The 11,977-nt window shown below is 42.4% G+C and overlaps 1 protein-coding gene across 1 annotated transcript; it reads right to left on the reverse strand.

The window, feature by feature from the left end:
- Nucleotides 1-5: 5 nt before the first annotated feature.
- Nucleotides 6-10,819, reverse strand: lrrcc1 (leucine rich repeat and coiled-coil centrosomal protein 1). Its single transcript, XM_037458353.2, has 19 exons — nucleotides 10,438-10,819; nucleotides 9,997-10,202; nucleotides 9,825-9,890; nucleotides 9,566-9,733; nucleotides 8,327-8,493; nucleotides 7,764-7,955; nucleotides 7,163-7,356; nucleotides 6,401-6,554; nucleotides 5,395-5,543; nucleotides 4,496-4,700; nucleotides 4,110-4,249; nucleotides 3,628-3,829; nucleotides 2,977-3,162; nucleotides 2,026-2,200; nucleotides 1,469-1,632; nucleotides 1,144-1,352; nucleotides 837-974; nucleotides 408-543; nucleotides 6-252 (listed from the first exon to the last, which is right to left on the reverse strand). Exons 1-19 carry the CDS (start codon nucleotides 10,479-10,481, stop codon nucleotides 142-144), a joined length of 3,006 nt encoding a protein of 1,001 aa, XP_037314250.2. The 5' UTR covers nucleotides 10,482-10,819; the 3' UTR covers nucleotides 6-141.
- Between the last annotated feature and the right edge of the window lie 1,158 nt (nucleotides 10,820-11,977).

Below are 11,977 nucleotides of genomic sequence, written 5' to 3' on the forward strand. Positions count from 1 at the left end.
GTTGTGTTAACACAAGTTTACATAAAGTTAAAGAAACAACAAAAGATACGCTCAAGAGGACATTTATTAGATAACTTGTGATGCACTAAAATACAAGAATAACTTAACATAAAACATGTTTGAAAAAGTCAATTTAATTTGTTAAAAGTCTTTTAGTACACTTGTGAGACGTCTCATTTTCTCTTCCATGATTCTCTTGGTGGTTTCCGTCTCCTCCAATAAGTGACGCATCTCCTCTTCCACTTCAAACACCTAAAGAACACACACGCATATATACACAACCCTTTTAATGAAAAGTTAAATATGAGATTTTATGAGGGCTGGATGTGGACATTTTTTATATATTCCACGTGTGAAGACACTGGACACAAAAACCCTGTTATTGTCTTCTAACTTTTATATTTCACCTTCTGATTGGCTTTTTCAATCTGTTTCTGCTTCTCATTCGCCAGTCGAAGCAGCTCAGCTTGGTGGGCGGCCTGGCCAGACTCAAGCTGTCGACGAAATGCATCATCCACACAGCGCAACTTCTCCACTGAGGCTCTGCAAGACAAATACAGCATTATGTTACGTAAGACACTTGGGTGTCAACACTTTTTTTATGGTGGACGGGCCCAGAAAGGGAATCACCGACATAGGAACACATTTACATCGTGGTTATCTTCTGCTTCCGTCTCAGGCGATCTAATACATCCTAATCATAACTACAATGTTATTACAATTATAGAACTCAGAGTTTTCCAGCGCTGCGGCTTGGGTTAGAGATGGGGGAGCGATACTTAATAATAGTCTAAAGAAATGAAACCGAACAGCAGATTGGATGTGCTGTATCCTACTTGTGCGCTTCTGTTGCTTTATCTCTTTCCTCCAGCAGGAGACGTTCCTTGGAATCAAAGTTTTCCTTCATGCGCTTCACCTGGTTCTCCAGCCGAGTCAGCAGGTCTGCCTTTGCCTGCCACTGCTTACTGGAATCACTGGTAGAAGAGATACGTAGGTCAGTGCGAGCTGGTTGAGGTCATAAGTTGTAGTGGTCTTTACTCTAACATCGTCTATCCCTATTGAACAGTTCCAAATTACATTTCAACTGGTATATCCATGTTTGTATCTACTGTATATGTAGAATATGTGTGATGGAAAGCTCGCCTGTAAACTCTTCTGATCTCCTCCAGCTCCGCCTCCTTGTCCTCCAGCTGTTGTTTCAGCTCCTCCTTGCGCTGGCTCAGATGCTCCAGCCGCTCCCTCAGCTCAGACCGCTGAGCCGTTTCCTCCTCCAGCTGCTGCTGGAACCTCTTCTGGGCCCCGACCGCCTCCTCGCTCAGCCTACGGATCTGATTGTCGCGCTCCTGCAGGGACTGGACAGCGGGAAGAGAAAAGGCTTCAGTGTGTCCCGAGATAATATAGCTGAAGACACAGAGAAACACCCATAAAACAGTCACACAGCAAATGAAGAAATGTTGTTTCCCGCTACCTCTTTGAGTCTGCGGATGGTCTCCGTCTGGTCATCGATGATTTTGGTTTTGATTTTGAGGGCATCGTTGTCCCTCTCGTTCCGTTTCTTTTGAGACTCCAGCTCAGCGGCCAGCACCTCGATCTTTGCCTCCAGGCGGCCACGATCCTGAGACAAAGATGCTCCTTGAAAGAGAAGTAAAAGTTGTAAATTGGATCTTGTGTCCATGAGATATAAGATAAGATAAAATAATCGTTTAATAGTCCCGCAGCTAAAATTCACAGGATTAGAGCACTTAAACTTTACCTCCAAGTCCATTAGTCTTTTGTTTATTTTTTTAACTACTTTATTTTCCTTGTTTTTGGTGCAGGTTAATACCTCATACCGAGCTGTTTTTGTTTGAAAGGTCTAACATCTAATGAGTGTATTTCTCACAAATAACCACTAGATGACAGGCTTTACTTTACTGCTCAGAACGGCCAATATAAAAACCTGTACTTGCACCTGATCAGCAACTAAAACTATTTTTTAAAGTGTTCCCAGACTAGAAGGCTCATTCTCTCTTTGACGCTTCCCACCTTGTTGAGCGAGCTCCTGTCCCCAGATCCTCCTCTCTGCTCTAAGGCCATCGATCACCGACTCCTGAGCCGTCAGCTGAGACAACAGTCGACCCTTGTCCTTCTTCAGCAGCTCCAGCTGCAGAGCGAGACGCTGGTCCTGCGCCACCTCTGTTTCCAAGGAACGCAGACGGTTCTGGGCGGGAGGACAGCAACAGACGGACAGAAAGAGACAGACAGACACAGACAGAGTATCAATGATCGGCTGGCAGAATGAAAGGCATTCAGGATTCTCCTGAAGGCTCAGACTGGACAATAAGACTGATGCTCAGAACTGCTAATCTCTATCTGCATCTGACGCAGATACAGAGCTCTTCAGAAGCTCAAAACTAGCAGAGTTTTCTCCTGTGGTCTGAATTAAGCCGGCAGGGATCAGTATGTGTGTGTGTGTGTGTGTGTGTGTGTGTGTGTGTCTAGTCGGCAGCAGGGGGACTGGGATGACACAAACTAAAGCGTTGACGATGATATCTCGTACTGAACTGACTGATGCCGATGACGTCTTTAACACAGAAAATACACACAAGCAAGCTTGTCTTTAATAAATCGGGTGTCACAGGGTGAGGACAGCCACCGTCACTGTATTTATATTATTGTGCTAAAGAGACAGTAGCTCTTGTACATTAGTCCAAGGCAGGTTTCTAATCTATTGCATTAAGATTGAAGGATTGTACGTTCAATTAAAGAAAAAAAAAACCCTCTTTCATGTTAAACTACTTTTGCCATGTCACCTTAGCTTGTTACATTTCTCTAAGAAGTACAGTTCAGTGTGGTGAAGCTTCCTTTAATGCAGAGCTCACTTTACTTCACAAGCAGCTTTCCCAATGCTGTTGTTATATCATGGGATTTCTGACTCCTGCACACAGAATTTCCTCTAAATAATTCAGTCAGACCGTAACCTTTTTATCGCTATACCTTCAGATCGGCGACGGCCTCTCTCTTGGCTTTGATGAGATCAGTGATGCGGCTTTTCTGTTCTTTGACCATGACCGTGAGCTCCTGCACCAGGGACCCTGATTTCTTCTCCCTCTGCTGGGTCTGAGCGAGATTTGCCTTGAGACCCAACAACTCTGCAGTCATCTGCTCACAAGCCTCCTTTACCTACGGCAGCAGGGCGAGGACGTGGAATCAGAGGGGAGTGAGGGTTGGACAGAGTGAGGCACTTTGGTTGGAGCACTGCCTGACCTGACAACGCAATCAATCAATGTCACATTTGACAGAAAGGGTTTCAGAGTTATGTATCTAAATAAAATCTTATAACGGTTTCCATTAGCAAGTGTTTGACACAAAATCTGCTTTCAACTCCAGCTTTTCCAAAAAGGTCAGAGGTTCAAGTGGGAAATTGTGAGAGCTGCCGCGATCTAGAATAAATGAGATATTGTGAAGAATGAAATGAATGGCATCTCTAACCATAATGACAAGCTTGATTCAAATCCAATCCTTTTGTATAAATCGCCTTTTGTGTTATTTAAAGAATGTTATCTGTGCAGAGAGTGTAGAGTTGAACTTAAAAACAGCACTTCGGTGATTACAGGCCGTGTGGCACGACTCCGTCTTTAACCAGACCTCGGAGAAGCGGGCAGCCTCGATGGTGAGCGCCATGCGGAACTCGTCCTCCAGGGCGGCGTACTGTTTCCGGCCCTCTGCCAGTTTCTCCTGCAGCTCCACCTCCTTGTGGCCGTGCCTCCGCTCCACGGAGGCCACCTCCTTCGCCATCGCCTCTCTGAAATCAGGCCCACCAGGCTGCAACCGCAAATCTAGCTGTTTCCTGTGAGAATATACAAACACTCAGGGTACATTGGGCTGTTCCAACACAATTAGGGGGGCATAAAATACATTTTAAAGAGAGAATAAAAGACAAAGAAATTTGAACGTATGAAATAAAGATTATAAATGGTAAATGTTACTTAAGAGCTTCCACGTGAAAACCCTTAATGTAAAAACAAAAAAATCTATTCTACATCTGGCAGAACATATTTTATATTTTAAAATTTTAATAGAGTTTAACATTGCTACCGGTGATTCAGAATAAAATCCTGCAGGTGTACCTGTGCTCCTGCTCTCTGGAGGCGAGCAGTTCATGCAACTGCTGAATTTTGTCTTTGTACTGACGCACTGAGGCTCTCTGTATGTCCGACTCTCTCTTCAGAGCTGTTGCCTTGTTCTCCAGCTCCTGGTGCCGCTTCATCTGAGGAAGGTCGCCACATGTTTTTTTTACAGTCGTTTTCACGCTTCACGTGTTCTCTCTGATCAGCGCTTTCTTTCAGCCGCCTGCATTCCCTCTGCAGGAGGGATAACTAACCTGCTCAGCTGGTTTAATTAAAAACAATAGTGGCATCTGCAGTTTGCCCGCTCTGTTAACAGAAACAGCGTGATGTGTATGCTCGGATCTCCCCACTGAATGAACTCTACGGGTATCAGCTTCTCGCCGTACCTCCTCAGTCTGCTGGCGAGCCCTGAGTGCCTCTCCGTGGGAGATGCTCTCCTCCAGCCCACGCACTGCAGTCCTGTGTTGCTCTTCGCTGCTGCGGGCCTGTTGCAGCTGCTGGGTCAGGGCTCGACACCTCCCCTCCAGCTCCTCAACGCGAGTCTGCCATTCAGAGCGACCCGATCGCTCCTTCAGCAGCAAATCTTTCAGTCTGTGTGAGAGCGGAACACACGATAAGAGCAGCAGGAGGAATACCCTGGATGTTTTTTCCTGCATCGGCAAACACTATGCATGTTTTGGTGCCCTAGGGTTTTAGCGTCTGCTTGTCAGTAACAACCATTGCGTAAGGAAGTGAAAATGCAAATATAATGGAAAAGGCTCTCTGGTAAAAAGAAAATAAATGACACACATGGTGAATTCAGGGAACCCAGTGCAACCTAAGGAATCTACATCTACAGTCGCCCCCTTGTTAATTAACCGTGGACAGTCCTTTCGATGTGGGCTGTCACCTGATGAACGAGGGAGTCAACATTAGTGATCAGTGTTGTTACACAGTGACAGCGGAGATCGATTCATGCACTGCAGACCACATATGCCTGTCATTAAGTATCTAATTACCGCCGTAATGCCGATTCAGCTCAGCCTGAGAGGATTCTTAACGGTGGGATGGATAATCATTGTTCAAGAACGAGACAGGCAGTGCACCCCCGGTCTCAGGAGAGCCGGTACAAAAGATGGAGAGCGCTTGAATGGATGAGAAGCCATTATGCGGTTGACAAATGAAATCCACAGAGACAAGTCCAATTATCCATTTTGCTCATGATGCTCATCTGCTTTAGAGCCGATTTATTCACGTGGAGGTTTGCGTACAAGCGTCTGTGTGCTGCAGCCGGTTTTCCTCCTACCTGTCGGTGGTGTGCAGGGCCATGCTCTGCAGGTCTTTTTCCTCGCTGACCTTTGTCTGCAGGCACTTGAGATCCTCCGTTAGTTTCCTAACAGCCTGCTCAGCCTTCCAACGCCTCTCCCTCTCCTGGTCACGCTCTTCCACAATAGTCTAGCACAAACACACAGGGTAAGGTGAGAATAAAATAACATTGACTGTTTCAAAGGGTTCAATTATCAGTAAATCCCTGTAGAACACATTGAAAAGCTTGCACTGATTTAACACATTAATGTGTGTTTATGGGTCTTAGGGAGTACCACTACACATGTTTAGAACATTGCATTAGCCCTACTGTGGCACCGCAGGGTCGTCTCACTTGATTCTGTGATAGTTGTGTCTACAACTACAAGTTAATAAGAAATAAGAATCTGGAGTTACAGAGAGGAGAGTTTATCAGACCTCTGCAGACCACTCTTGTTCTCTGCAGGAGGCTAGCAACTGGACGAGTTGCATCGTGACTAATGAGTAAAAAGAATGCGTGGGGAAAACATTCAGTTCAAAGAAAACCGGAGCCTTCATTTATAAATACAAGTCAGAATCATGTCAAAGAACTTCAGTGTCGTTGGGTAACCAGAACAGCACTTTTTTAAGCATGGGCTGAAGACTCTCCGTCGAACTGAATATGCATTCACATCCTATTTTGTTCATATTTATTGTTTGTGTAGCACAGTGAGCTAACATTTTATGAAAAGCACTTTTCCAATGCTTTTTACGTTTCAGTTTATATTGAGTAGTTTCTCAGAATGAGCCAAACGTCTAATGGAATAACGTCAGTGTTTGTTGTTATCTTCGTTTTATGGGCATGTCATTTCATATTACTTTTGTGTGTGCTTTTTTTGTAAAAGACATTCTAGTAAAAGCCCCGTAGGGATGTCTACGCTCGTCTCGTACAAAGACATAAACCTTTTTCCCCATCATATCACGTTCAAGCTGTTGTTAAGACCCCCGGTGACCTTTCCATGTCGTACCCTGTACGTCTCCTCCTCCTCTCTGGACGTGGTTTTCATGCTGACCGAGGCCTCGGCAGCTCTCGCAGGTGCTCTCCTCGCCGTCCCAGCTGAGGACGTACCCACTGCGCCCCCCGCCTGCCTCCTGTGTGCCTCCGCACACTTTGAACTCTCGCTACACAAAAAAAAACAAATCAGTAGTATTGACCAGGCTGTAAAATTGATATACAACATCCCAAGAGCTTGAATCTCATTCAATAAAAGGTCAAAGCAGAACACACGCTCACGATTATTGGCAAGAAAAGTTTGAATTGAATTTGGAGCTAATGTTTAAGAACCCTCCTGCCTCTGAGGAGGGCAGTTGGAAACTTACTTAAGTTAAATCCTAAAACCCTGTTCACGGTCGTTAATCACGGGACGCAGATGGCAGTTGTAATATCTGACGGTGCGGAAAACATTTTCTTCCACAAGCCTCAGAAAAGAAAATGCATCAAGCCTTCCAGCTGAGACGTAGAAAGCGTTTCCTTCATCATCAGTACACGCGATGATAACATGTCCAAATCAAATGGGAATTCTCATTACTGCATATTGTGTTTGATTATCAATGCAGGCACGGTCAATTACATTATCATGAATACTTGTTTGTATGATTAAAAGCATTTAACTACTATAACAAAATGAGGGAAAACACAGCATAATATGACGGCAAAACAAATCACTACAATGTCATGAACCTCACAACGGAAGCATATTTTTATTTTTATATATATATGCGCAAAATACCTGTCAGACCTCCGGCCCTTTATCTTCTTGGGGGTCGTCTTTGATGTTGTGCTGTTACGATGTTTGGGGATCCTGGTGCGCCTCCTGTTCTCCTTCCCGCTGTCACACTCACTCTCTGACGTGCGGTCAGTGTCCCTCTTGGCTTTCCGTATCACCGGATGAGCAGGGCGTGTGGATTTGTCACTGTCAGGGGCCTGGTTCAAAAATGGCAGAACTACTCAAAAAATGTGACAATAACCTGTTATATATGAAGAATATGACAAATGAATATGAAAAAATATATGTTTGATGGAGATGAATTGTGAATATGAATCAAATTCAAAAATAAAAACTTCCCAGTAATGGTAAAGAAATTATAATTGATATCAAAGCTGGGCTGTTACCTGGAAACCATTAATAGAACCAACAAATCCAGCAGACCCCCACAGGCTTTTATTTGAAAGACTTCTCTTAAATTGAAAAAAATAATAATAAAATGTTCTAGTTTCTAATATAATATGTGATTTCCTAACTCATGCTGTTTGTTATCCAAATATAACACTTGCTGTATTCTTCACACAAATACCTCTCAACCTGACTTGCTGCATTGTTAAAGAAGCACCTTCTGGATGAGCCGGGACACCTGGTGCTCCAGTTTCCTTATGCGTTGTTCATTCGCTGGGTCTGCTGGATCGGTGACAGTGGAGCGGACCTGTACACCTGGATCTGTGATCACTTCGGAGGCAATCCGCTGACGAAAGTGGGTCAGAACCTCATCGATGCGGGGTGTGGTGAGAGCAGCATCTTCTCTAACCTGCAATGAAACTTCAAATTAAAATGTGCTATTCATTTTAATTTTTTCATTCAGAAAAATGTTAAAATTATTTAATATTTCAGCTTTAAATAAGCAAAGTATTGATGAGACATCAGGATCCCTGACGTCTATTTTCTTTTTCAAAATTAAGCTTTCCTCTCTTAATCCTCTTGTGTTTTTATTGTGGTTCGAATAAATTGGTGTGTGTTCTCTGAGTGTTTCGATGCTGCCATGTTGACCAGGCGTTTGTTTCAAAATTATTACTGGTTAAATTGAATGAAATACACAATTTAACGTGAATATGGTGATTACAATGAAATATAATGGTATAACTATAAGGCTACTAATGGTGTTATGGTATCCAAACTGACCGCTTCGTTGTGACTCGTATCCGTTGACAGCAGGAGGTCCACATAATCCTCCAGACCGGGGACATCACAGGGACTCCCTAAACCTGGATGTGATGGATTTCCCAGCCTGTCGAAACCATCTAGAGCAGAGGTCTGAGGCAACGACTGAAAAATAATCTCTCTGTAACCTGCAGCAGGAAGAGAGACACACACTTTAGAAAAAGCAGACGAGGCAAGCGCCACAGGAACGTCCATAAACACAGCTACTGCCGGTAATTAATGAAGAACGGGAACATATGGATGATGAGTGCACAGCGTAACTGCATGTATTTTATATTAATATGAATTCAGGCAATGCAATTGTGAAAAAGTACTCATGAGATGTATAAAGAGATAAATATATACCAACCATCACGGATTTTCATTTTTATTTCATTGTTGAGAATAAAAAGGGAGAGTCCGTTCTTCCACAAAATCTAACAATTATCTGAGATATGAGAGGTGTTCTGACCTTTTGTCTTCCCTCATTGATAGAATTGTGGTGGACAGAAGAGGGAAATATGAAGCCTCCAAAAGAGGCATGGATTTGAATAAGCGCGTGTTAAAAAGAACCGAGCATCATTTGGTAAGCTTATATGCAGAGCTGTCAATCTAACACCAATATATTACATTACAATGAGCGTATTCAAAGCTAGATGTCTTAGAAAATGGAAAAACCATCCCTCTTAAAAAAACTACAAGCTTGTTGAATACTTTTTTGTGAACAAAATACCCAAGAGACATCAGACATAAAATCACAATCTGTTTTATTTTCCATTGAGGATTCCCCAAAAAATATTTAACCCCTCGGAGCAAAAATGAAAGAAAAAAATGAAACGGGGGGGGACCTAGAAACGGGGTGTCTGACAAGGATGGTCAATCAAGCAGATGGTTCTCGAGATTTGCAAAGGAGAAGCCCTCAGTCAGAGATTCCTTGCATTATAGTTAGAAGACACAGAAATGGATGCTAGCGTGACGTGTTGCACTGCAGTCTCAAAAAGGAGGAGTTTCAGGCTACAAAAAATAAAACCGGATTCATTTCACACTAAGATGTGTCCAATAAACTGAAGTGTATATATACAGAAGTACTGTATTTTTCAATTTCATGAAGAATCCTCTGAAACAGGTTAGGTGAACCTGACATTCTTGACTGTCTTTGCAGTTCAGCCTCTTCTAACTGAACAACAACCACTCAAAATAAATAAGCTTTCTATATCTTACCCGGTGACCGACATACAGCGTTGTCGCTGCCATTCTGGCTCAAAGTGACCTCTCTTAAACTTTGCAATCCAAGCAGGCACTGCAGGAGGTGGTCGATGTTGTCCAGATGGTTGCCATGGAGACTGAGGTGCTTCAGCTTGTATTCCGTGCCATGAAGATACAACAAGCCTAAAAAAGAAATCATCAGGAATCAACAGTATTGACGTGTCAATCACTTATTTATGTTTTACACAAATAATGACGTCTGTGTTCAACTCACCAGTGACGTTGTTTATCCGATTGTAGGACAAATTTAATCTGGTTAGGTTCACAAGGCCATTTAGTCCTGAAGTAAAGGGAGGGGACATTAACGACCTAGTGGTTTCACAGTTCAAAAGAGTCAGTAATGAAGAATAAATACTTTGAGAACACCCAAAAAGCTATAGACCCACCTTCAACCTTTGTGATTAGGTTACAGGATAAATTCAACGTCCTCAAAGAAGTGAGGGAACTAAGACCCTCAATTTTAGAAATGCAATTGGAGGAAAGGTCCAAGTGCCGTAGGTTCCCCGCCGAGGTCAGGCCCTGGATCCCCGAGATGTGATTGCAGTGTAGATTGAGGGATGTTACAGTGGGACTCAGGGGGACATCTAGCAAACTAGATAGAAAGACACAAGGTTGATTGACAGATTCACTAAGAAAATGCTAAAAACAGACCTAACGTTATTGGATTTGCAGAAATAGATGTGTGTATACCACACACATGTATAGGCTAATGATACAAATAATACTTCTGCACTTAAGTTAATGTTTGTGAGATCAACGTTTAGCACAAATCAGGTAAATCAAATCAGTAAACAATGCAAAGTACAACTAAAACAATAACCCATTACCTTGTTATATTCTGGTCAATAAGACTCAGCTCCTTGTTTTCCATAACGACAACATGCAGCCTGCGTTATTTTACCGTTAATAACGCGTTTGAAACTTAACCGTTAAGTAGAATAATGAAACTTGCAAACACGTCCCGAAAGCTTTAACGTTAGTCAACATCAGCTAACGTTAGGTTAACTTAGCATGTTAGCAAAAGTTTACTAGGGATCGAGCTCAGGGTGTTGACATTTGCAGAGCAGTGCTAAAATAGCTTTAACAGCCAACAAGTGCTGCGTTGTAATTTCTACACGCCAAAGCAGTACACGTGAGTTCGTTAAAACGTGTGTTGTTATTGTTTTGAGCCTCTTTTCTGTCGAGTAATTGAAATAGCCGCTTTTAGCTTCGTACTTCCGGTTTAATGACGTAGCCACCGTCAACATCCGGGGAACTGTGTTCCCTTGGTTTCCACCCAGGCGCGTTCATTCAGTCAAAGATGCTACATATCATTAGCAAATTAATTTTGATATTATCGTACTAACAGTAGCGTAAACTTTTCTTGAGAACATGTTTTATTTCATTCTGATTTTAAGTTACATAGTAACCTTCTGTTCTGCACTTGTCCTTTAATGTCTGCTCCCGTCTGTTAAACTGACTTGGTGTTTACTCATCTTGAAGCTGTGAAAATTCATGTGTTTGCTTCCATTTTCTGCTTTCCTCAGAATTTGTACTCCATTCCTGGCACCAATCACACAGTAAACAATGTGGAAAAAAGAAAAAAAGACCAACCAAAACACATTTGTTCATGCCTGCCAAGACAAATATGCTGGTGTGAATGGTGCTTTTGTCTGAAAGCAACCATACAATTCTACTCTTCAAATGAAATAACCGCTTTTCTTTTTCTCTTGCCATTTGTGTAAACAACTGAATATAATATAATAATAATATATTATATTGACTCATAGTTAATTTATGTGTATCTTTCTATGATAACTCACACACAGTAGAATCGTTAAGTGCACAGCATATTTAATAAAGCATCTTATAACCAGAATGTATATGACTTGTTTCAGGACAAAGGAATACCAATAAAAATCAATGTTGGCATCTGGCCTCTGCAAAAGTTGGTAAAAGAAAATGCAGAAGATGGGTTTGATGTTTTTCATGCAAGACAAATAATGTTTAATATTTAAAAGGGTCAAGCAGACAATCAAATGTGTGAGAAATGTTATCCACTAAATAGTGCGAAGGGAGAAAGGAAGTGAAGAACAAAGATTTCAAAAGACTTTAGCTGATGATGGAGAACTTTGCCTGGCTGCTACCCAGCAATAACAGAGCCAATTACACCTGAAAACGAGCCAATGGCCCTCCTTAACCTGTGAAAATGAAGGTCTGGTCCTAATCAAGTGAGTGATTTGGAAAGGCCATCTGCTGCTGCCCCTCCACCGCCATCAAAAAATAGATGAATATTCTCAAAGCTAATTATAGACTGGACTTACGTAGAGCAATGTTTTAATTAAACTTGAGTGGAGGGTACATTTAACATCAACTTTATTTTCACCT

This window comes from Pungitius pungitius, chromosome 15, assembly GCF_949316345.1.
Source record: "Pungitius pungitius chromosome 15, fPunPun2.1, whole genome shotgun sequence".
NCBI lineage: Eukaryota > Metazoa > Chordata > Actinopteri > Perciformes > Gasterosteidae > Pungitius > Pungitius pungitius.